Genomic DNA, 26098 nt, shown 5'->3' on the forward strand with positions numbered 1-26098 from the left:
AAAACAGCATGCCATTACAGATGATTTTTTGATTCAGTTGTTCACTTTAACATTTTGGTAAAGTAGTCCTTAACTATACATTTTGTCATACACTTGGGAGAAGGTTGGTAAGCTCAAATAATGTTGCTTCTCAGCTGGACCAGGGGTTGGTGCTGTCAATCTGACCCTCTCTCCTTTTGTCTCTCTGTAGACCAGCAGAAGAACCAGCCAAACAGTGACATCACCACCAACCCTCCCTCTCATGATGTCACTTCCATCCTTACCTGATGACATCTTCCTTCTCAGAATCCACATGCTGAGGACATGACTTCCTCTTCTGGTCACTATGGACCATCCCCTTCCTGTCTCTGCTATATAAATGCCTCAGTTTTCCCATCTGTATTCAGTTCTGTTTTGAACTTCGTTTTAACTATGTTTTTGTTATTTTTGTTTTTTTTTTTTTTTGCATTTTTCAGTAGACGGGCTAGCCATCCCCAAACCTTTTTGAGTCTCCTGCTCTCTTATTTACAGTTTGTATACCAGTTCGTACCTCCTGTGCGTTGTTTGCGTTTCGTAATGGTGCCAGCTTAAATTATGTTCATAAGAATTACTTATGAATACTGACGCCTCCTGACTCACCGGTATCAGAAAACTCCTACATACTGTATGATATACTGTTTGAGTCTTGATAAGTAGTTATGCAAAGTGTCAAGCTTTTTGAGGTCCCCATCTCATCACCCACCCCCCCCACCCCCAACCCAATTTTTGGATCTCTACACCTAAAAATCCCCTAATTGTTTGGCCATTTTCTGACCAGATTATGTTGTAGGAAATGATACCCTTATGGTAAAGAGCAAGCCAATAGGTGTCTATAGCAAAAATGATTAGAAGGACTTGAAGTTGTGCATGCCACATCATTTGACTGCAGGGGTTTACTCCGTAATGAGATGTGAGGAGTCAAAGTTAATCCTTTTCACAAAACTTTGAAAAAATTGGATTGGTGATCATGCTTACAATACTATTTTTGATACCTGATTCTTTGTGGTCCTAGCCCTCTAAAAGCCACTTCGAGAAGGTTAAAATGGCAAATTTCAAATATAAGCATATGGTATATCATTTCAGACTATTTGAAGGTCAGTAATTATGAATGTAATGTTATTTTATATTTTTTTAACCTTTACTAGAGATTTAGCTCTCTATAGACATCTATCATAGGATGAAAAATGTATAAATTTAATATTTCAAATATCTGATGTAACTATTATGTACTTCTACCTCATGAAGTAAATCGTTTCTTATGAACACCCCGAATTAGGATGTTTTACACTAATTCAGACTTTGTCTTAGCATTTTACTGCTTAATATATTTGAATTTTGACACGTTATTAATTAGAAAAAGTACAAACAGTACAAATAGTTCAGATGCAATTTTTAAAGAGTAAACTCCATCTAAAGCCTATCTTTTGCAAAAACAAAATATAAATAAAATTAAACATTTACAAGGTGTATGCAGGTTTTGGTGGAATAATTATGAAGGACTCGATTGGTGTTTGTTTATCATTTACAGGAAGGAACTTGTTAAATAGGTAGCGCTGCTGTCTCGTAGTAAGGAGACCAGGATTTGTGTCCTGGATCCTTCCTGCATAGGTTTCCTCCAGGTGCTCCAGTTTCCTCCCACAGTCCAAAGACATGCAGGTTAGGTCAACTGGCAATCCTAAATTGGACCTAGTGTGTGGTTGGTGTGTGTCTTTGTGTTCGTCCTGTGATGGACTGGCACTCTGTCCACAGTTTGTTCCTGCCTTGTGCTAGCTAGGATAGCCTCCAGCAAATCCACACGACCCTGTTTAGAATTAAGCAGGTTAGAAAATGACTGACTAACTTGTTAGATGTGAAAAAAGGGAATAGTAAGTGTGTTGTTTGGTTTAAAAAAACTGCTTTTTGTTTAGATATTTTAATGTAAAGATCTTATACTAGGCCTTTAGTTCACATGGCTCTTCCATCTAGGTAGGAGTAGAGCTTAAAGTGTTAGTTATGATTTTGATCGTCTTTTACGTATTGTAATGGCCGTTCAGTTCAATAAAACTTATTAGGATATAAAAAAACACTCAGGAAATGCTTACCATAATATGCTAGCTGCTTTATCAAATCAATTGTTTAATGACAGTTTAAAGCCACAGAAAAGTTTATGATAGTGAAAGAGTTTTAAATCTTAAACATGATAATACTGGTGTTTGTTTATGTCAAGGATATTTTATGTTCTGCTTTTACATATCTGTAAAATTGACTTTTCTTTCCCTTTGAGCATTTGGACTTGCTGTTACGAAGGCATGTCTAATAGCTTTTCCAAGAAAACTGCTTGTTTCAGCTGAAAAAAAAAACTCGCTACCTTGGTCATCATTATGTCTCAACAGATTACAATTTTAAATTAAGCTGAGATCTTTACCAACCTTTTGAAAATGGCATTTAGCCAATGCTAGATATAGGCTGAGTTAAATCTAAAGAAAAACAAATGTTGGGAGTAAGGCAGCAGTAATTTTATGGTTCATTTTGCAGACATAAACAACTGAAAGCTTCTTTTGGGAAATAAAAAGTAGATACAAGTTCAGTGTGGAAAGCTTCTTTTAAAACTGCTTTGGTTAAGTTTGATGCTATACTAAATTACTTTACACAGGACTCAACATTTTCTTGAAAATGTCCTTATATAATGCAGTTTTACCAATCAAGAAAGTTTTAGTAAGGCTGGATAACTCATGCTTGCTGTTAGGAATACATATAATCAATAAATTTAAACAAAAATGTTTAGTCTTTCCCAGTTTATTTCCCTAGGGCACCACTGCAAAATACTAAACTTAAAAATACTGTCAAAATACCGTATTAGTAACCCATAAATTCGTCCACTTTGTCCAATGTACTGCATCCAATAATGGTAAAAAAAAACTGTAGTGCAGTTAATATTGCCTTTTGTAAGGCAATAATATTAAAACTTTGGAACTGAAGACAATAACCTGGATTCAGAATAATTAATGATTCTAAAATAATTGATGATACTGACTGAGATTAATGTACTCATCATTGGTAATTCAATAGTTTGGACTATAGAACTCCTAACCTTCAAAACAAACTGAACTTTCAATATTGATGTTGTTTGTTGGAGCTAATATTTATTCTTAATAACTGGAGATATTATATATGACTTTGATATCAGTTTACACGGATGCAAAAAGATAACATCCTATTTGAATAGTATATGGACTCATCACTATTGTTATTATGGGCTGAGCAATTGGACCTGGAGTGATTTTACAATTACAAATGTACATTTTGGGAAACAGAGAGTGATATTGCATCCAAGGCTTAATGTTAAGACATTAAAACCAACAAAAGTATATCTTAATTAATGATTTAATACATTCTGGCCAGTATGTCATTTATTTACTTGCGTTGAGTCAGCTTTCTATCTCTTTCAGTTAGCTGGTCACAAAAATATGGAAACACAGCCTAATGGAAAAAAAATCTATTTTCATTGATTTTTTTAAAAAAAAATCGATTCTATAGGGTTTGTCCAAATTGAGAAAGATACTACTCATTAAAATTTTACATCTCATTATTATCTAAGATCTTAATGTTATTAGTGTAATATTAGATCTCACTAATACCTGTGATGTTAACGTTGAAATGTTAAAACTAGAAATATAAAGAATTTAAAATATTCCAGGACTTCAAGATTTATTGGCATACCTAGAACACTGAATCTGAACTAGCAAACTAATAGAAATGTAAATCAGTTTAAAACAATATTTAAATAGAGTTAAAGTAATGATTGTACGCTATCTCTTAAAATAGAATAACAAACAAACTTCATTGGCTGCCAATTAAATATTGGATCAATTATAAGATTCTGTTACTTACTGTACATACAAAGTCCTCCATAAGTTAGCTAAGGTCTATAATTATATCCCTTCTCACTCACTTCATTCCACTGATGTTGAATTTCCTGTTGTCCTTTCTTTCCAGCTTTCCACAATGGTTTTATCTATGCTGCACCCAAGCTTTGAAACTGACTTCATGTATATATTAGTTGATCAGACTCAACTTTATTGTTTAAAAAAACAACTTAAAACTTATCTTTTGAAACTTTCTTTTTAACTTTATAAAATGTCTTTTTCAATGTGATATTCTATGATAATTCCTGGCTGTTTTTTGTTATTTAATAGTGTTTAATATTTGGCGTGTTGTTTTAAGCTTTGTAATGTGACTTTGAGTGTTCTGAAAGATGCAATTAGTAAAATATATAATAATGATACATAAATCCCCTACGTGCTTGATCCAAATCAAAGTCACAAGGACCCAATCCTGGCTGCATTGGACAACGCAAGAAAGAAACCATCCCTGGAGGTTGCACCTTTCCATCACAGGGCCCACTCACACGTAAAGCCAAACATTGCCAGTTTAGAGCATACATGAGGAAAATGTGCAAAGTCCACACAGAAAACTGAATCTGTGAGAAGGCTGCACTAACTAGTCTATTACAATAAATGCTGTAGCTTATTTTGCTTATTGAATTCCAACATTTACATTAATGGTCTTATATAAAGATAAGTGTATAATACAAGAGACTACAGGAAGACATAGCTCAGTAGAAGGTCACATCAGAGTCAGTCTATAACATTATGTGGTCTAAATGGCTCACTGTTGGATATAAACTCAGAGTTGTAGAGGTCATATACTTTGGAAAGTGAATTAGTAAAAAAGTGATGAAGTGGGAAAAGACAAACTATAGATTCATGAAGGAAATATTTACCACTGTTACAGAGGTATCTCCATGTGTGTATGCATGCCTGAACTAGTCTTAATTGAAAACTAATGAGAACGTAAGATGTATTGCCTGGCATCCTTTCTTTAAGATCTTGCTCTATGAGATGTACAGTATATTTGCCTTAAAAATATTATGATGTGGTATGAATGTAAAATAAAAAGCACATGATATTTCTAAATGAACTACTTTTACAGAGCAAAAAAGTTAAGTATTGGGGTGAAAAAATAGTGCTATTTACAGTTTGTTAAATAAGACTCATATTATTTAATTTGTCTGGATATTAGGAAAATAGAGTATCAGGATTGTTTTAATAAGATGCATCTTTTAAGTGAATGAATTGTGTAAAAATTACCATCTTTTGTTTTGCAAATGTTTAGATCAGCACAAGCAGGAAGCAGCCTGCTATCCCATCCCCCCACTGATGGAGCTGAGTCCATCGCAAAATTCTCAGAGGTCAGGTCTCTTTATCTCTGAGTGAAGTGCCTGGTGTTGTATAGTGTAAATAATATATCATTATTTGGAACACATGCATTTCATGTGTGTTCCGTGTCTATAGCAGTCTGGGTAAATGTAGGATAACAGGAAATGTTGAACACATACCTAAAACGGAAACATTTTATATGTTATAGTACTAATGACAAAATTTTGACATGAAGTGTATACTGTGTAAAGACTGAAGTCTAAATATCAAATAAACACTTGCACAAAAGGTACAAGTATAACAAATGCGCTTTTATTCAAGAATATAACTGAAGAAAAAGAAATCAGGTTAGGGTACAACACTGACACGACCGCTTGGGTGGTGCAGCAATAAGAACTGCTGACTCGTAATCAAGAGTTTGCAGGTCTGATTGTAGGCGGTTCCTACATTTACTGTTTTGAGTAGTGAGCTGCTCTTATTGTTACTATTATTGAATAAAAACGTATTGTGATCTTGGAGCTTGGTTGGCGCAGACCAGACACAGACTGACAATGGAGGCACGTGTAAAATAAACAAAAGAACTTTTAATTTTTCTTCACCTGTGGGGCACGTCTACCCCGCAAACCCCACAGGCACAACACAGTCCCAAAATACAAAGAAAAATCACCCCAAAACACACTTTTTCTCCTCCACTCCTCCCAGGGCAGGTTCTTCTTCGTCGTCGTCGTCGTCGTCGTCGTCGTCGTCGTCGTCGTCGTCGTCCTCCTCCTCCTCCTGACTCTGGCGCCCTGAGTGGTGGCTGCAGGCTCCTCTTATAGCCCACCCGGAAATGCTGCAGGTGCTCGTTGACCTACTTCTGGCTGCACTTCCGGGTGTGGCTGCGCTCCCGCCCAGACGGGCTCGTTAAGCCATGCAGCTCTATGCAGCTCCCCCTGGCGGAGGCCATGGAGCCCAACCAAAATGAGCTCCGGCGTTCCACGAAAGTGGCCCCAACGCAACCCAGGGGGGCTGCCAACAAAGGTTCCAAGGGATGTAGCATGGCTCCCATGGCTGTTACCCTGGATCTAGTGACAAAGGGTCTTCCCGGCCAGGCATGTGTCCTGGCCGGCCGCCACAATATATTTGATTTGAGTCTGTAACATCCGGTGTAAATTTACAGTACTTGTAAAGGTTAACTTTTAAAAAATTTTATTCGGTTTTATTCTCTCAGTAGTGTTCACGCTTCCCCCCGATCTGACACTATGGTTTTCAAATAAACACGTGCTATAACAGAGGTGAACTTAGATGAGGATTAGGGTTCTACATCAGAGAAAGAGAACAGAAGCCCTCCCCACAAGAAACATCCACCAGCAGGTGTAAACGTGAAAGATGGCACCAGTTGGATTCAGCAACAGGTTGGCCGTCATCCTGCCAGTCAGTCTGCCACATGTCCTTCAATGAAACAGCAGGGTTTACAGAGCTTGCCAAGGTATCGTGCAAAGTTCAGTTTGAGATTATGTTTTCTTTATATGAAAAACATTTTATATTACTTACATAAATGCCACATCAAATGTTGTTAACTTATATTTATTTACCTGTCTTCCTACAGCGTGAAGTCACAAGTAGAATGCAGAGCTTCCTGTGTTTGATCAACATAGGCTTGCTGACAAAGTACATGTGCAATGCCACTCCTCATTCACGAAAAAATCAGTTACGAAAAGTGCGATGGCAGCTTTCACCTGCAGCTATAGACTCTTCAGTACACAAGCGACTCTCCACGCTAGTGTTTAGATCTGGACAATGTATGTGCCCAAACAAAGAAATCTGACTGCATTCTCAGTACCACTGCTCTTGTACTGAAGTGTCAGCATGGCACTTCCAGATCTAAACACGAGCGTGGAGAATTGCTCGTGGACACTTTCACAATGGAACAAGATGATACAAAGTATGACAATTTAGGATGCACAATGGCTGTTTTCTGATGAGCACTCAGACACACTGAGAATAATGTGTACTTTAAACTCAACTGTGCATAATTTTTGTGATTATTTTAACATCTCATTTCTACATAAGCAAACATCTTTCTCTTATACATTGTGTTACTAATGTTTACAGTATTTTTTGGCTATGTACTAAAAAACACAGTTTAATACAAATACCAGTTTACCTCTGGGAGAATAAATCTCTATAGGGACTTCCATGTTGCAGAGCGATGCCATAACCTTTGCTGCTTATGCTGTTTCCAATCACTGTCAAGGAGCAGTCATCATCTGTCAGGGCAGTATATTCCACTACAGCCAGATCCCACAAAAATGCATAATTCCCATTTTTAACCTGTGAAACAGAAAAAAAATGAGTTCTATACAAAAAAACCCAAATTACATCATTCCTGTCTATTACATTTACATCTCTGTTAATCTTGTTGCATCCCCTGCAGATTTTTTGACCATGTAGTTTTAAAATATTGTATAGGACTTCAAAGCCAATAAGGTTATAGCACAGAGCAAATCTGGATAGCTCCTTGATCATTCAGTACAGTCACATGAGCTGCATCCATGACTGAGTAAAACAATTAGCATTTATTTTATAAATTATTTAAATGCTAAGGCTCTAAGATATTTCATTAAAAAATGGAATACCTTTGTGACATATTAGTCATTTATTTCATTCTTAAACTGATTATTCCTTTTACAGTGTCATAAAGGAGATTGACCAAATGCCAGAAACACTGGGCAGAAAGAAGCCCAGTACAGTGCAAGATACCAATGCAGTGCACACACACACACACACGCACACACACACACACACACATGCATGGGTAGTCAGTAAGCCTACTATCACTGACTTTTTAGAGTATGTAGGAGAAAATCACACTATCCAGAGAAACCTATGAAAAGACATGAAAAATGTACAGACTCCAAATAATTCTGGATGTATAAGGTAATATAAGTACTGTATGTTTTATTTAATACTAAATGGAAAACATTATTTTCACAATGTGTCCACATAATGAGGTCATTGCCTCATTTGTAATCTGATTAAAATTTCTGCAGAAATTTACTGTAATAGTAAAAACTAAGTGGATACTGACAAAAACACAGCAGTGAATGAATGCAAAAAGATGTCAAAAAAAGTATTTTTTTCTGGTCAAACATAAGAAGCATACGAAGAATAATGCTGTTTCATGAAATCAGTTCACTAACTAAGTAATAAAAATAATTTTAAATTGTTCAGATTTTCTAAATCTAAATAGCCATATAAATCATTATATTTATATATTGTAAAATCTTCACTGCAATGCAGTACTGTATTTCCTTTTGGCTTATTTGTATTTTTTTAACTAAAGCTAGACAGTTCAGATTGACCTCATGTGACTTTGTGCAGAAGTGCCACTGGGACAAGTTTTGACTCCAGTCTGCTAGCCAGCTGCTGAAGGACATCAGTGATCTACTGTTGGATCTCTTGCTCTTTACAAAACAAGTCATTAAAGTATGTATAGTGTGTACTGCATTGTGTTCTCGCTTTATAAAAAAAAAAAAAAAACCCGGGGATATACTTGATTTTTTGTTGTGCCTCATTCTGGTAACAGAGATCCAGGTGAATGCAAATTTAAATGCTACACATTAAAGTTTCAAGAGATATAAGGGACATTAATAAATTATTAGCTCACCTGTATCTACTCTGTCAGCCTCTTTACAAATTATGGAATGTTCTGAGGGGGAATTTTATATATCGAAGATATATTAAAGTTTATAAGGAAAATTTTTATAAGGCATACAGTGATTACATTACAGATCAAAACTATTTTAAACTTTTGAATTTTTTCGAAACAATAGCCAAGTATGCTACTAGCAATAACTTTATGAATTTCCCCTAATAATAACCTACACAAAATAAGATCACAGAACAAGAAGCAATAAGCTTCCTGAACAAATAACACAATAAATGACATGTCGACTTTTTACTTGTCGTGTTCATAAATTCTGATTGATAACAGAACAGGACATGATTTCCAAAATGGAAGCCATGTATATGATTTGCTGGAAAACTTATAGTAGTTTAAGAATCATTTATACAAATAATTAACACATAGGTAATACATAAGTACTTATTGTTAGACACCTATTAATGATATTTAAATCCAAGTGTTTCAGACCAACTTCCAATATACCTGCTCTTTAAGGTTTGTGGGGAAAATTGTAATGTTTGGCTTATTCCAACCTAATATTTCGGCGTTACTTTTCACATGAATTTAACCTTCAGTTGTCACATTTCTGCTCCTTCCAAAACCTGCTTCCCTCCAACATGTTTTCCCTTTTCTTTCCCTTCTCAGTGTCTGGGGTAGCAGTCAATCTACCTTGAAGTGAATGTATCAGCGCAAATAATGGACCTAGTTTTAAATGTGTTCTGTCCAAATTAAGTTGTCTTTGTCTACAGAGTGATCTATTTCAGATTGTAGCTGAACTTGGATATTTGGAATCTGAACTAAAAATCATTCTATATTAATGAATTGTACATATATATATTATTAATTACTAATTATTGTATAGTATGCTTTAAATGGAAGTCTTTGTAATTTAAAATAAATTTAACTAAACCTAATTCCAACTGAAAAGTTGCTGTTCCAGTAGGAATTCGCCAGGCTAATACAGTGGAGCACTTTAAAAAACTGATGAAAACACATTACTTTAACATGGCCTTCTCATAACTTCACAGTAATTTAAATCCCGATACTCTGTATATCCAATTCATTATAATAACTATTCATGGTGGCTCTAAAATCTGTACTAACCCCTACTCTCTCTTCTGTTTTCTTTTCCGGTGTCAAGCCACCACCATCTACCCAAAGCACCATGATGTTCCAACATTGATGGATGGATTAAATGCCAGAAGTCTGTATGACCATCATCATCAAGTGACTCCGTGAGTAACCCTAACTACAAAGAGGACTATTTCATTTTTGTTAGGTAGAATGCCCAGAGGGGACTGGGCAGTCGCGTGGCCTGGAACCCCTATAGATTTTATTTTTTTCTCCAGCCTTCTGGAGTTTTTTTTTTGTTTTTTTCTGTCCACCCTGGCCATCGGACCTTACTCCTTTTCTATGTTAACTAATGTTGTCTTATTTTAATTTCTTATTTTGTCTTTTATTTTTCTTTTCTTCATTATGTAAAGCACTTTGAGCTACTTTTTGTATGAAAATGTGCTATATAAATAAATGTTGTTGTTGTTGTTGTTTTGCTGCACACTCTGCACTATATCCACCAGGAGGTGCCTACCCTGCATAAACATATGATCTTGTCCAGAAATTATAGTTTTTTTCAGAAGCATGAGTGCCTTTTTGAACTCACAGATGTCACCCCTTAATAAAAGTATGTTACAGTCAAAAAGGAGTGACATGGCAGCTGTTTGCTACATCATTCATAACATTTGCCTTAGATTTGGAATTGGGATCTACAGTAGAATAATGACTAGAAGCAAAGACACTGCCATATCAATAAAATGGCTCTGCATAAGCATAGATTTTCCTAGAGCATCATGATAGAACAGAGGTAGCACCCTGAATGTAGAATAAACTGTTAACAGATGTGCTTCCACATTTCAAGCAGAGCTCCAGGAAACCCAAAGAAAGACAGAAATGGCAGTCACCACTTCAGCAAGAGTGGTAAAAAGGTTTATGCAGAAACCATTCCAAGCCTCTTCAGTCCTGTTTTTGGAGAGGCTTTCTATTTCCTTTTTTTCTATTATGAAATAGAAGTTGTCATCATGTGACAGTCTTGAACATATTTCTCTGCTTTTCTTTATTTAATAATTCATATTTAAACCACAGCAAATCTAATTTGGAATAGCAGGAATTGTTTATATTGAAAAATCTGAAAAAATACTGCAGTACCTACGCATATTTTTTGGGATTTTATTATTTCTTCTAAAAGATATTATTGGAGCACTTAAAATTATTACAAGGCACAAAGTCTATAGACAGACCCGGCGATGATATAATTCCCTAATGTCCACTATAAAATCTTAGAAATGCCTAGTATTGCAAGTGTTGTTTAATAAGGAGATTGTTCAGGTTGCAGCATGCCTTATTTGCATATTCCAAGTTATTAGGTCATATACAACATTTCTCTGGAGGACCTGCTCAATAAAAATGAAATTCTCACCCATAAATCGTGCTGTGCTGCCTTTATTATTTCTCATCTTGACTTATTATTTCTGTAGGTCATTCTGCAGTTTAAACTATGGATTTGTAAGGGTTTACATTTTCTTTGTGATAATTATTCATAGAACATCAAATAAAAACATACACAGTACTTTTGTTTATAATTTGTTGGGAAAGAGGATGCACGGGACATCTAGTTAAACTATAAAATATAAAATTCTTTAATGAGGTATTTAGACAGCTTGTTGGTCGATCTTTCATTTTTTCCATTCATTGTGGTGGAGGGCCGGGACCCATGTCTGGCATGGACGCCCCTTTGACACTGGGACCGGGGGAGCAGCACATGGGATGCACACTACGTCCCCCGGAAACTAGTGGTGGCAGCCCTCCTGGGTTACATCGGGGCCACAGGTGTGGGACTTCAGGGCTCAGACCTGTTGGGCTCCGTGGCTAGCACCCGGAGAAGTTGCACGGCTTAACGTGCCTGTGTGGGCTGGAATGCAGCCACACCCAGAAGTGCAGCCTAATTAGGCCAATTACCACCTGGAGCACTTCTGGGAGGGCTATAAAAGGAGCTTGCAGCCACTACTCAGGGTGCCAGAGTTGGGAGGAGAAGGAAGAGTGTGTTTTTGGGTGTTTTTCTTTTGGTGTTTTTGGGATTGTGTAGGGCATGTGGGACATGGGGAAGACATGCCCCATGGCTGAAGGTGAAATAAAATCTTTTTGTTTATTTTTACCTGTGCCTCCGTTGTCAGTCTGTGTTGGGTCGACACCTATATAGTGCCTTTGCCACATCATATTAATTAAGTGGATAAGCAATACCATGGGTACTTAATAGACTGTTTGATGTTGTACAATCATTTACGGAATGGCTACATCTGAGCATTGATCAATGTTTCCTGTTTTTTTCAGTGCAGAAATAACTTTAAACCATTTTTTTCATTTGCAGAATGCTCAAATTGTTGAAAGCTTATATTCCATAAAATTATTTTCATTCATGCGATCAGGTTTATAAGCATTTTCCCTGTTTTCAGGTCCTGTATTGCTTGTCTGGTTATCTTACATTGCATTCTAATAACGTCACAAAGGTCATTTTCACATGAACTTAGAAGCCATTTTCCCTCACTGTAAAAGCAGAGATTCTGAATTGTAATATAATTGGCATGATTGCTGCCACAAAAAAGCACATAAAGGGGAGCACACCAGAAAAAATAAAAGGCTAAAAAAAAGTTGTAAAGTTTACAAAGTGCCCACAGTTATGATGAGAGTGAACCAATTAAACTTTTGGATCTAAAAGACAACAAAAGAAGGGTTTCTTTATATTTAAAGAAAAAGTAATAACAGAAAAGCAAGGCAGAACAAATGATGAAAGAGGTTTGCCTAAAGGGCCAAAACCTTAAGAAAACAAACCCAAATCAGAAACCAACAAACAGTACCTTATCGCAAATGCAAAGGACGAATGCTAGTAAATTTAAGTATGAAGCAAAAATAAATAAACAGGTACTGAGATCACAAATAATGTACAAAGCTCCAGTGTAATTGGTGCTTCCTTTTAAATATGTACAGTACCCCAGCTACAATATTTAGTGGCCCAACCAGGTTTGGTTCTACATTAAAGGAGGCAGGGCAGATAACTGACAAAATTACATATATTAAAAGTATGATACAAGAATCCAAAATCTACTATACAATAAAACACAGGTATGTGTGTCCAGTCCCTCAGAGCAATCTGATTGGTCAGTTTGCCTTTGATTTGATTAGTCAGCTTGACTTTGGTGATGTGATGAAAGAGGAAGTGTGAGAGTAAGATGCATGAGGAGGAGCAGAGGCACAGGCTGAGAAAATACAACAACGGACAGGTGGTAGGAAAGGTGCCTCGAAAATAATGGCAATCACTCAGATAATGAGTCTGAGCATTACGGGAACACACTCAAGAAAGGGAGTGCCAGTTAAGAGTGGTTCAGACACACATGAATACAGTGGAAAGAAGCTGAATGTACACAAAGGACTAGAAATAGCAAATACTTTTTATTATTCTTTTACCTGTCTATGACAGGTACCATGGCCTGTAATCAATAAAACACAAAACACTAAAGAAAATTATAATATTACACAAAACAAAAAACACAATATACAAAATGTTATTTAAAAGACAACTAAAAGATAAAAAAACACAAAATAAATGTTAGCCTGGACAATATCCCAGGTGGGAACATAACCATCATGAAATGTGTTTAAAAAATATTCTGTCTTTTGACAAATCCTTGCTGATTGTTATCAAGTTTTTACTCCATTTGGCTTATTTTTTACACATTGTTTTAACATTCAGCAGTTTTTTGAGTTTCCTTTCCTTTGCAAGGTGCATCCATTATGGGTCAGTTCATATAGGTTGCTAAAAAAAAAAACTCTTTTAAGCTAAAAATATGGCCTGATTTGCAAGTTACCAGTCAATTTTGGCCCATATTATCATACGTTTTGAATGCATGCAGTCTTGACACAGTGTCAGAGTAGAGTAACATTTCCTCTCAGAACTCACAGGTAAAATATATGCATTTCCTGCCTTTCACTACGGGTGGCGCTCTTTACTTGCACCAGTAGCAGCTGTCTATGTCACCAGTACTACAGGCATCAATGTTCTAATGTAATTAAAACTCCCTTCTAAAATATTTTAGCTTCAGCTTCTCCATAGATGTCTCACTTAGATTGTTTCCATCTTTCTGTCTTCTGCAGCACATTATTTTCTTTAATGCTTCTTTTCTTGATGGCTCAGCTTTCACAGCCACATGTTACTGGAATAACTATAGCTTTAACTATCCATACTGTATTTTATTGTCAGCATAACATCTGTGAATTTCATGATTCCTGCCTGTTTGTAATGTTCTTTTTTCTTCAAGGAAAAATCTTAAGGATTTTGTTGCTATGTGTGGAAGTTTAAAGCCAAGAAAGCCAGAGGATAAAACAACCTCTACATTTTCATTATCTTAAGTAGGTTAATGAATGCAGTAGACCATATTGTTTTATAATGAGCAGAAGTTAGATCAAGATTTGCACTTTGCACTTTTTTTCTTATCCTTTGTATTTAAATGTTCTCTTTCAGCTTTTATAGTGATGCTTTTAGTATATCTATGATTATTGATAATTTTTTCATCAGTTTAATTCTCCTGTCTTCACTGATCCAGTAAGTACATGGTCAGCGCAATCAAACACCTTACAGGAGGGGCAGCAGTAGCGCTACTGCCTCATAGTAAAGAGATCAGTGTGGTAGTGCTTTGAGTAGTGAGAAAAGTTCTATATAAATGTAATGAATTATTATTATTATAACCTATTAATGTGAATAGTTGAGATTTACTGCCTCCATTTTCCATAAGAAAAGTTTGGTATTTGATCATGAACTCTTTCTATACAAAATCCAAGACTGACATTTCATAATTGTAAATATGATTGCAGTTTCACTTGAATAAACTTTGGCATTATTTTGCTGTCATGAGAGACCAGAGGTAGGAAGGACCAGGTGAGAGTGAAATCTTGTTCACAGTATCTATAAATCAGATAAGGAACATTCAATGTGTTCTTTCTATACACAATATGTCAATGATGCATTGCCTGTTCTTCTGTTTCATCTGCTTTTCTTCTTCATATTTGTTAAGCTATTAAAAGCCAATCTTGTTTTAGCAGACTTTTGCTGCCTATTTTTTAACTAAATGCTAGAAAAGCATTACTTCTTGTAGGATCTCCTGCATAACACAAAATACCTGACATTTTCTCCTTTGGTATTTAATTTTACCATCTACTGCCATCATCCTCAATGACATGTCAACTACATTGATGATTTTTAATTCTCTTGTCTATAAAAAATGGGATTTCAGTCACACTCATTTATTGAAGTACTTTGACATACCTTCACTGCCTTTTCATTGTTCTTCCTCCAAAAAATAATAGGTGCAACATGATACAGACCAAAAACATTATTCAGCATATTTTGTCCATTGCAAGCCTACACTGGCTTTTTTCCTCCATTTTTAAATATTTTTTTAGTTTTCAATTTGACCACAAACAAATATATGTCTGTGCTACTTATGTAATATAAGACCATGTCAGGCCACTGGTCATCTGCCTTTGCACAACCCCAAAGACTTGATCCTTGACATGAAGTGAATTCACATTACACTTAATAGCACTTATACTTTTCAAACTCTTTTGAACTAAGCATTCAAATTAAAACAGAATATCTCATTTTCTCTTTTGTATTTTGTAGTAAACTGCAAAAATTCTCAATACCCAGTAATACAGTATATCACTGGAATTTGTGCTTTACATGGGTCTGCACACATATATGATTTATTGTTGCTATTTTAAATGTTTACACACAAAACTTCTATCTGTAAACTTACTTATTATTAGAATAAGCATTTCCATTAATGGCTGATATTAAATTAAATGAAGAAACATAATTTTAAACTTCAATATTTCAAATGCAAAAATTCTAACTGACAGAAATTGCTAGAAATCTGATTGATAAACCAAATGTGAATAACAAGATTTCCTTTTTTTAAGTTAGTATACTCCAGAAAATGTCATTTGTAGATATAAGCAGGTCATACAGATTAACTGCATCTTTTTCAGGACGCATCAAGTAATATTTGAATATAATAATAAAATGAGCAGCTGTCCCCCCTGCTGTAGTCTATTTCAAAGCTTTAACATCTGATTTGCTATCTAACCTTTGGACCTTTTCTTAAAAGCAAGTCACTTAAATACATCTGTAGAGCCAAGAACCCAGAAACAGACCTACTTTTGCCAATGATACCGTTTCCAGTATGGTAATGATAATATACAACTTGTCTGTATGGCTGCTTTAGTGTGTGAAGATAAGCCAGTATTAACTTCAATTAATAACAGATGCATGTGTGTCAATAAGCATATTTAGCAAAGGAAAAGTAGTGGGGAATACAACAACACACACGGAAAAAAATCACACAGCATTTGTCCATGAATATGGCTTAATACAATTGTTCATACACGACCCAGTCTAGCATAATTTCTTTTTCAGTACATTTGGCTTATATTCTTCATGCCAACCAAAATCCTGACTTTCTTCTGGGCAGAATCTTGTGTGCAGTCACTCATTGGAAATGACTGTGAATGGTTAGAGAGTAACTGAAATCTTTAACCTGCCAAGAGTGATGAGAGCTGATTGCTACAGCAATTACTATACCTCTACATTTTAAGAGTTTGATAGCACAATCGTAAATCTCTGCACTCTTACTTTTGAATGACCATGTTCAAATGCCCTGTTGACCCTAAAAGACTTGTTATCTGGTGATGCAGTGTTTTTCACAATAGCCATTGCTGGAGTTAGATTGTTAGCATTTAAAAATTTAATATAGATGAGACTAACCTTTGTGTCTGTCAAGTCTGACACAGACAGCCTCATACTATAATTCTTCTTTTGTTACAATCCCATTTGCATTATCTCTAGAGAAAGAAATTAGGGAAATATAATTTTATACTACCTTTCTGACTCCCTCTGAAGGGTTGGCCACTGAGTTGTCTGCTCCATTGTTCTTGCTTACTGTCCTCCAGAGTTCTGAGAAGGTGCTGTCCTGTTCCAGTGGGTTAGTACCCTTTGCTCTGAAGTAGTCATAGACAGCAGAGTCCCTCACGGTGCCATAAGACAAATCCATTTGTTTGGCCAAATCCTGAAATGTTCTAGAAGAGGAAAGAAGCAAAGCTTATTTTATAAATGTTGTGTTTTAAAATACAAATAAGCAAAAGTTTATAAACCATAAGCCAGTGGAACATTACACAACTTCTAGTCACAGAGAATGTCAAACTTGATGACAGAAGTTGCTGATCTCATTGCCTGAGGAGGTCAGATAACACAGATAGAATTTGTTAGGCATGATAAATTACATGACTCCATAATGACTTTCCAGCACAGTTTTACATTTACAAAGTATTTTTCTGACAACCAATAACATGCTGCTAGACAGAATAGGTACTATACAAGTTTTTTACAGGTATGGCAAGTTCAACTATAATCTCAGACCTTTTATTTCTTTTTCCTATTCTTTTGTGGTATGTAAAACATAAGACATCAAAACAGATGAGTATCTTTTCTGTTTGTGAATTCCAAAACACCTATGTTCGTTATTTCTCGTAGCTGTATTATATGTATTGTACTTCTGCCTGAGCAATCATTGCTTCTCAGCTTGCACAAAATTAGAGTTTAAGACATAATTAAATCTGTGCCATTGGGTATGTCAGAATATGCAACTGATTGTTCTGGGAGTGTGCGTCAACTGCCTCTCACTAGCTAAGATTAAGTAAATGAAGTCTGTGACTGAAAAGCAGTGGAAAAGTCATGTAATGTGACAGGGATTTAAATTATTTTCAAGTCTTATCATTCTCTATTCTTATAATTCTATGGACAAATAATTAATAAAACCTTATACATACTGTACATTTAACCCCACCTCCAGGTTGACTAAATTACAAACAATAATAGTATTAAACAATATATTTTCAAACTTTTTTTACTTGAAGGTAATTTTAAACATTTGTATAATTTATTTATTTATCTTTACCACATAATTTCTGTTTGATATAAGGTTTAAAATATACTTTTGTTAGAGATGACAATTTTAAGAACTCTATTAATTTAGCAAGTTTGGCAAAGCTCTTTTTTTGTCTTTTGCTGTAAAGAAATTCAGAATTATAAAATCATTTGTAGGTCCTGAAAGAATCTGTAAGATATTTATATAAAATGTTAAAAATGTTGCAGCACAAACCTCAGTGGAAGTTAACTTTACACATTTAACCTTCATTTTGTTTTCAAGACAGACCATTATCAGTGACTTAAATAAAGAATTGTAAGTGTATTTTTTAGTATAATAACAAATGATTTATCACAATGAGACATGAACTTATTTAATGTTGAAAAGATAATTTATAATAAATATACTGGTTTAAATAATGGATGCCATTTTACATTTTCACTCAGTCATCATTTCATTTATTTATTGTTGTGCATGCTAAACACAATGCAGAAGTCTTTTACATGTACAGTGGAACCTCGGTTCACGAACGTCTCAGTACATGTACAAATCGGTTTACGACCAAAAAGTTTGCTAAACTTTTGCCTCGGTTCACGACCACACACCCGGTATACGAACAAGCCAGTTTCCTTTTTGGCTTGTTCTTGCTCAGTCTCTCCCTGTGCATTTCCTGTGCAGTGAGCAAGAGAGAGAGAGCGAGAGAGCACGACACACACACACACACACACACACACACAGAGAGGCAGCGTGAGAGAGAGATGCACACACACAAGCAGCGCAAGAGAGAGAGAGATGCACACACACAGGCAGTGCTAGAGAGAGAGACGCACACACACAGGCAGTGTGGGAGAGAGAGCTGGATGTATAAGGTAGGAAGGCAGTTAAAGAATGCACTGGGCTTGATTTTGTTTTCATTTCTGTTTACAGCGATCGGTTCGTAGTGTGCATTGTTGCAATGTTACTTTTCTTGGTGGTTTATTACATTACGGATTTTTCAAATGTTCATTTTTTTCCCTGTGCTTAAAACTCATTAAAAAAAAAGTGTTTTTAGCCAGCGGTTGGTAGCGCTATAGCGCAAACTATTTCAGTGTTAGTTTTCTCTGTTGTTCAAGGTTTTCTCAGTGTTATTCAATGTTTTTACATTTAGTTTACTATTATGCTGTGAATTCTATGGTTTAATTAACTATATTTGTGCTTAAAAACTTAAAAAAAATATATATATTTACATACAGTTCATATGGTCTGGAACGGATTAATTGTATTTACATACAATCCTATTGGGGAAATTGCTTCGGTTCACGACCAAATCGGTTTACGACCAGAGTGTAGGAACGAAATATGGTTGTGAACCGAGGTTCCACTGTACAGTAAATTTACTGGATTACACATTAATGGAATTAGTAATCCTGTAGGTAGATAGGAGCATGTGAAATGCCAATATATATAAACCAATATCTTTTATTACCCTACTAGGGAGTATCAGTATTGGTTTAGATATAATGTAATAGCTCATGCCACTTTAATGCGGACTAAACCCAGAAAAAAAATAAAAGAGGTCCAAAATTATTTGAAGTCTGCTTCTTATTACTCAGAAGGAAAACACAAAATATTAAGGAAATAATAAGTAATGTACATATTATTCATTTATCAAACTGTCAAGTTTGACATATGGAAGGAAAATTACATGTGACACAAAGAGGCTATGCAAACTAGACACAAATTAAGACTGGACCAAATCTTTGATTTCAGTATATGTTATTATGTGTATAGGTTAGTTGGTGGCATAGAGGGTTATCCAGTTTTCCTCCCACAACTACAAAGATGTACAGGTTAGGTTAAGTGTTGTAGAAGAAGAATGTTCTCCTCAGCACCATGTATTTTGTGTGTTTAGTAAATTAGAATTTTTATAATAACTATTTTTCTAACTTGCCAGTGAGAGACGCTTTGGCTTATGAACTAACAAAAATATGTTATTCCAGGGTTCAGGAGAAATAGTGTCCACATGAATAAAATCTAAGCTGTTTCTTGTTTTCCCTTTCTCAGAGTGAATGTTTCAGGGACAAGGTCACAAGGCTGCAGAAAGTACATGTAGTTTATGCAAAGGCGTCTCTCCTGTGCTTAGCTTTGAGAACACAGATAATGCTTAGCTCAACAGACATATTGTTTAACTTTACTGTTTTGATAAGGATGTTCTTTCTGTCTTATTAATCATGAAATGCTGAATTATAAAAACCCCTCCTAATTTTTTCTCGGTGTTCAATTGAGCTTTGCGGCAATAAGTTATGCTCTTTGAATCTCTACTTACTGTGATTCCGAATGAATAAAAAAGAGAATTGAGAAATATTATCTGCCTGCTTTTCAGTGTGCCTTTTTCGTCCACAGTGTCAATTGTAAATTGACACCTGTCTGAATATGTTGGTGGTTATGCATTTGACTGAGCTTTGCAACTTGTTCAGGACTGTTTTCTGCCTTTTGCCCAGTGCTGCCGGGATAGGCTTCATGCCCCAGTGACTCAGAATGGATTTGTGATACATTATAAAATTTAATATGATATCAGACTACATCATATTTCATTAATCCAGTTACTGAATTCACTTAATCTCCATAGCATTAACCCAGAGTGTGACTGTGTAATTACAATTAATTCCAAATCAGACTCAGGGTGACACATAATGATCCGCTTTACAGTGTAAAGCCCAAATTACTCTCTGAACAGTATATTGCTGCCATCTACAGGATAAAATAACCACATTGCAAACAATCTTGAATATTTTTATACATTTTACCACTCTAAAGTAACTTATCAATATTCATGAGTGGACTAGGAACCTCCAACCAAAAACACAATGGCATGTAAACAAAGAGATGTAAAGGCAATTTTAGAATAAACTGAAAATGACCCTTTACTTGAATCAAGCAATAGTGATGATAATGTGAATTGGTCATTAGATGTTGACATGGATAGTGAAACTGATGCATATGGCATTGTATGTGATATGCCTAGTGGATTCAGTCACCTGAACGTTCACCGTGGTGCATAGCAAAATGGGAAAATGATTGAGATCAAGTAGGAGGAAAGGAATGAAGTTAGCCACCTAAGCTCTCTTCACAATGCAACACCTGTCGTTCATGTCAGGGAATATGTGGCAGTCACTAAGCCTTGTGCTATGGTAGCTTACAATAACACAAGATGTGCATCAGTTGTGTATAAACATAATTCTAAGGAGGCTATATCGCGTTTAGGGTTGAAAGGAGTCAGAGTGAGTTTCTTCTAAGTGCCAGTACATTACAAATTTTTGCACATACTAGCCTAAGTGAAACCTGCAAATTAACCTAAAATTCCTGTTTTTGAGATATGGAAATGAAACTGGAAAACTGAAATTAAATATAACATTTTCAAACCTGCTTAACCCAATAATTGCAAGGTTATGGGTGGCTGGAGCCTACTGTGACAGTACAAGCTAGAAAAAAGTCCTGAACTGGTGGCCAGTGCCTTGCAGATCCAACTCATAGAGATATGCCAATTTAGAATCACCAATCAACCTAATCTGCATGTCCTTGTAGATGTGGGAGGAAAATTAGAAACCAACCCATACAGAAAAAGAAGACCATGAAAAATCTATCTGGACAACAACCAGAGTCAGGATTCATACCCAGAAACACAGAGAGTAGTGCTGTCTACTACTGAGTCTGAGCCACCAATATTATATTAATTTAAACCTACAATAAAAAATGCAAAAAATATATTGACCTGATATTAAAATGTTATTCTAAATGTTAAACAATTAGCTTGAAAGGGATTCCACAAAATTAAGTACACTTCTGTAGATTTGTTTATTGTACAAAATGTTTGTTACTGTTTTGTTAAAAAAAATGCTATTTACAGGAGCATTTTGTGAACAGTGTATGAAATATGCATAATGGTATATCCATCCATCCATCCATTTTCCAACCCGCTGAATCCGAACACAGGGTCACGGGGGTCTGCTGGAGCCAATCCCAGCCAACACAGGGCACAAGGCAGGAACCAATCCTGGGCAGGGTGCCAACCCACCACAGCATAATGGTATACTTTTAATAAAATTGCAATGTGATGTTATTTCTTGAGACATTACTGCTAAGCTGCAAATCATTGTATATGTCTCTGCCCTATTGTATGATTGTGGCCATCTGTCATTTTTAGAATATCACTGCAATCAATTAATCATCAACTTTAGATTGCTAAATCTGTTTCTGTACTGATACGGGTCACTAAGCATGGATGAACAAGATCTTAATAGCATGGAGTACGCTTGTCGAATCATTGCTTTGATTTATTTATTTGCTCTTATTTCTAGCATGTGAAGACTTAAAGTAGGACATAATTGCAAATTACAAATACATTTCCACGTAAAGATGGATATGAAAACACAAAGGCAAGGTAATAGTTGACAGGTTTGATAAACAACGTCCATTTCACACCTGTTGGCATACATAAAAATCAAGATACAGAAACAAAATAATAATGACACCCACCAAATACTTTATGACAAAAAAAAACTGAGCAATGTTTTGTATATGTGCTGTTGGTTTCATGATACAATATACTATGCATTGTCTCAAGAAGGTCCTTGGCAGCCACAACACTCAAGTCAGGTAGTAAACATTACAAAAAAATATAAAAAGCTGCTTTAAAACTACTACACTCTGTCTCACACTAGTTAAAAAGGGTCCCTTAGTTCTTTCTATTCCTACTTTACCTCTGCAAAATTTCTTTTTTACATACAATATCACATCCTGCCTTTAGACCTGAATTTTTTCTGTTTTACAGTAGATGGCTTCATCACTTATACTGTATATCCATGCCAGGTATAACTAGTGTCAGGAATTACCATTAAATGTATCCATTAGTGCCAATGGGCCACTGAGTTAATTTTTCACTGGATGTCTTCTTAATTTAATGTTTAATATCTTTTTGTGCCATATTTTTTTACTTTTAATGTTATGTTATTCATCCTAAATTCTGAAACACACAATTTTCAGTAAATAAGTCTAGCAGCTCATAAACACATTTGTCTTTGAAAACTCATTATAATGACATATGTATCTACCCTGTTTACAACAGGGTATGTTGATGAAGACGTTCAATAAGGGTGTAATCACCAATACATAACATACATTTTTAAACCTGTAAAGCATAAATATGAATGTTTCTCTGTTTTAGTTAACAAAATGAGAAACTATAATTTTCAAACTGTTCAACAATTCAAACATTTTTCAAAATGTAATCATATATAATCATACTATTGTTACAGTCACTCCACCTTCTCAGGTGAGGTATATCATGATAAGTGGGATGTCTGGTTGTGAGACAACAAAGCTCACGAGAGTTTCAATGAAAGTGAGAAGTCTACCATTCCACTCATCCCTCCCCAGCAGGGAATATATAAATGGTCACACTTGTGGTCAATGGCAATTCACTAACTTCATAAGCCGGAACTCTGCCTGAGAAATTGCACCAGGTAGCAACCTTGGGAAAAACTCTGCCCGGTTTGCAAAAGAAATAAGCAAAGGGCTGTCTTGCTCTGCTAATGGAGAGTAAAACACCAATTAAAATGTGTTCACTGTTGGTTTATCAGGCATTCCTTAGCAGTTACATGTATAACTTAAATAATATAGCTGAGGGAAATAAACAGTTTTAAAAAATGTAAAATAAAATCCAGGTATATTAAGTTTATTCTTATCTTCTGTATAAAATTTGTACAGAATGTTTATAACATTTAAAACCATTATAATTTAAATTAACTAGCTTGAAGATATTAAAATTATTACTAATTTATTGTCAATGTAATGAAGTTTTTCACTGAATACTAATGCATTTGGGTCACTATGACCACATCTATGATTTGTACCAGCATAGTTAACGTTAATGTAACCTGCTCCTACACCAAAAACCTATTTCTAGTTCATCTCTGTTATAAATAATATACTATGTGACTCTGAAAAGTATTTTAGCTTTATTGCCAAATAGCCAGGTCAGGTCAAGAAAGATTGGGGAGCATGCACTGGTACAGCCCATTGACGCACCCACCACACAACAAAACAGCTTGGGACGCAGTACCAAAGGAGTACAGTCTTCGTCTCAGGTCACTAGATTATGTCCATGTCTCTCATCCATATAGCAATACATGAAAACAGGAAGCACCAGGACTCTAATGATTTGGACCTTCATCCTCCAGCAAAGATATCTAACTAATAATCCATACTTCTGGTCAAACCATAAGTGCAATATTACCCATAAGTCGTAGTTGCATACAATGATGGATTATATCTCATATCAGAATAGAAAATCAATATAATGAATACCACATGGCCAGAAAATTAGGATTAATGGTTGTAACTCAAGAATATTATTCTAAACCAAAAACATTTGCTAATAAACCAAGTAGTGAATGCATTTTATGACAGGAGTCTAGAATCATCTGTGCTTCGTATTCTGGATAACATCTGAAGTGAAATCGGTGCCAATACTGTACTGGGGCTTGAGAAGACTAGTTGCATCAGACAATAGGTTTTAACACAAAAATATTAAAGTATGGTGACATTTAGAGATCAAAGTAATGCTAAATTATGGGTAAAAGCCTAAATAGACTCAAACATTATAAAGAATACTAAAATATGCAGCACATTTTCTGGAATGCACATAGTGGTGAATATGTTTAGAGTATATACTGTATGTATCTACAGTCCATAACAATAATGAGAGTTTTATGGAACCTATAGGCGACACATTGCTTGCATTAGAGAAATACAATATTATTGTACAAATTGTTAAATTATATACATCGGACTTCCAATACAACTCGGAGCCCTGCCACGTGCAAAAGTTTGCTGACGACACTGCTATCGTGGGCTGCATCAGGAATGGGCAGGAAGAGGAGTATAGGAACATAATCAAGGACTTTGTTAAATGGTGCGACTCAAACCACCTACACCTGAACACCAGCAAAACCAAGGAGCTGGTGGTGGATTTTAGGAGGACCAGGCCCCTCATGGACCCCGTGATCATCAGATGTGACTGTGTGCAGAGGGTGCAAACCTATAAATATCTGGGAGTGCAGCTGGATGATAAATTTGACTGGTCTGCCAATACTGATGCTCTGTGTAAGAAAGGACAGAGCCGAATATACTTCCTTAGAAGGCTGGCGTCCTTCAACATCTGCAATAAGATGCTGCAGATGTTCTATCAGACGGTTGTGGCGAGCGCCCTCTTCAACTCAGTGGTGTGCTGGGGAAGCAGCATAAAGAAGATGGATGCCTCATGCCTGGACAAACTGATGAGGAAGGCAGGCTCTCTTGTAGGCATGGAGCTGGACAGTTTGACAACCGTGGCAGAGCGACGGGCACTGAGCAGGCTCCTGTCAATAATGGAGAATCCACTGCATCCACTAAACAGTATCATCTCCAGACAGAGGAGCAGCTTCAGCGGCAGACTGCTATCAATGTCCTGCTCCACTGACAGACTGAGGAGATCGTTCTTCCCCCACACTATGCGACTCTTCAATTCCACCCGGGGGGGTAAATGTTAAAATTATACAAAGTTATTGTCTGTCTGTATACCTGCATTGTTATCACTCTTTAATTTAATATTGTTCTTTATCAGTATGCTGCTGCTGGAGTATGTGAATTTGCCCTTGGGATTAATAAAGTATCTATCTATCTATCTATCTATCTATCTATCTATCTATCTATCTATCTATCTATCTATCTATCTATCTATCTATCTATCTATCTATCTATCTATCTATCTATCTATCTATCTATCTATCTATCTATCTATCTATCTATCTATCTATCTATCTATCATCCAAGGAGAAGCAGTTTATATAAATTATCTCAAAAAATGATTTGTGGCAATGCAGAAGAAGCACTGCTTCTGACTCAATAAATTGACCACTGGCTTCCCAAGGAAAGACTAATATACGCAAATGCTATACTTTTTCAAAGAAAATATCTAGAATAACGTTTAGTTTGGGCAATCTATGTTTGAAGGAATATATTATTAGCATTGTAATGTCATTCTGAAAGAAGGCAAAAGTGGTCATAAAATCAACAGAAATAAGAAACTGTGGTTCCTCTTGAACAAATAAAGAGTAAAGAATACCTGCAGGTTCACAGTTCAAGATCTTAAAAATTTTCTGGTAACG

The 26098-nt window shown here is 35.7% G+C and overlaps 1 protein-coding gene across 2 annotated transcripts in view; it reads right to left on the reverse strand.

Moving 5' to 3' along the window:
• The window catches only part of LOC114646859 (glutamate receptor ionotropic, delta-1-like), a 1476314-nt gene that overhangs the window by 19536 nt on the left and 1430680 nt on the right, over positions 1 to 26098 (reverse strand). For both annotated transcript variants that reach the window (XM_028795229.2, XM_051922843.1), the window contains exons 13-14: positions 16869 to 17064; positions 7363 to 7529 (exon numbers count right to left, since the gene is read on the reverse strand). In XM_028795229.2, the coding sequence (XP_028651062.1) occupies positions 7363 to 7529; positions 16869 to 17064 (363 nt within the window). The remainder of the gene's footprint in view (positions 1 to 7362; positions 7530 to 16868; positions 17065 to 26098) is intronic.

This window comes from Erpetoichthys calabaricus, chromosome 2 (assembly GCF_900747795.2).
Source record: "Erpetoichthys calabaricus chromosome 2, fErpCal1.3, whole genome shotgun sequence".
Lineage (NCBI taxonomy): Eukaryota > Metazoa > Chordata > Cladistia > Polypteriformes > Polypteridae > Erpetoichthys > Erpetoichthys calabaricus.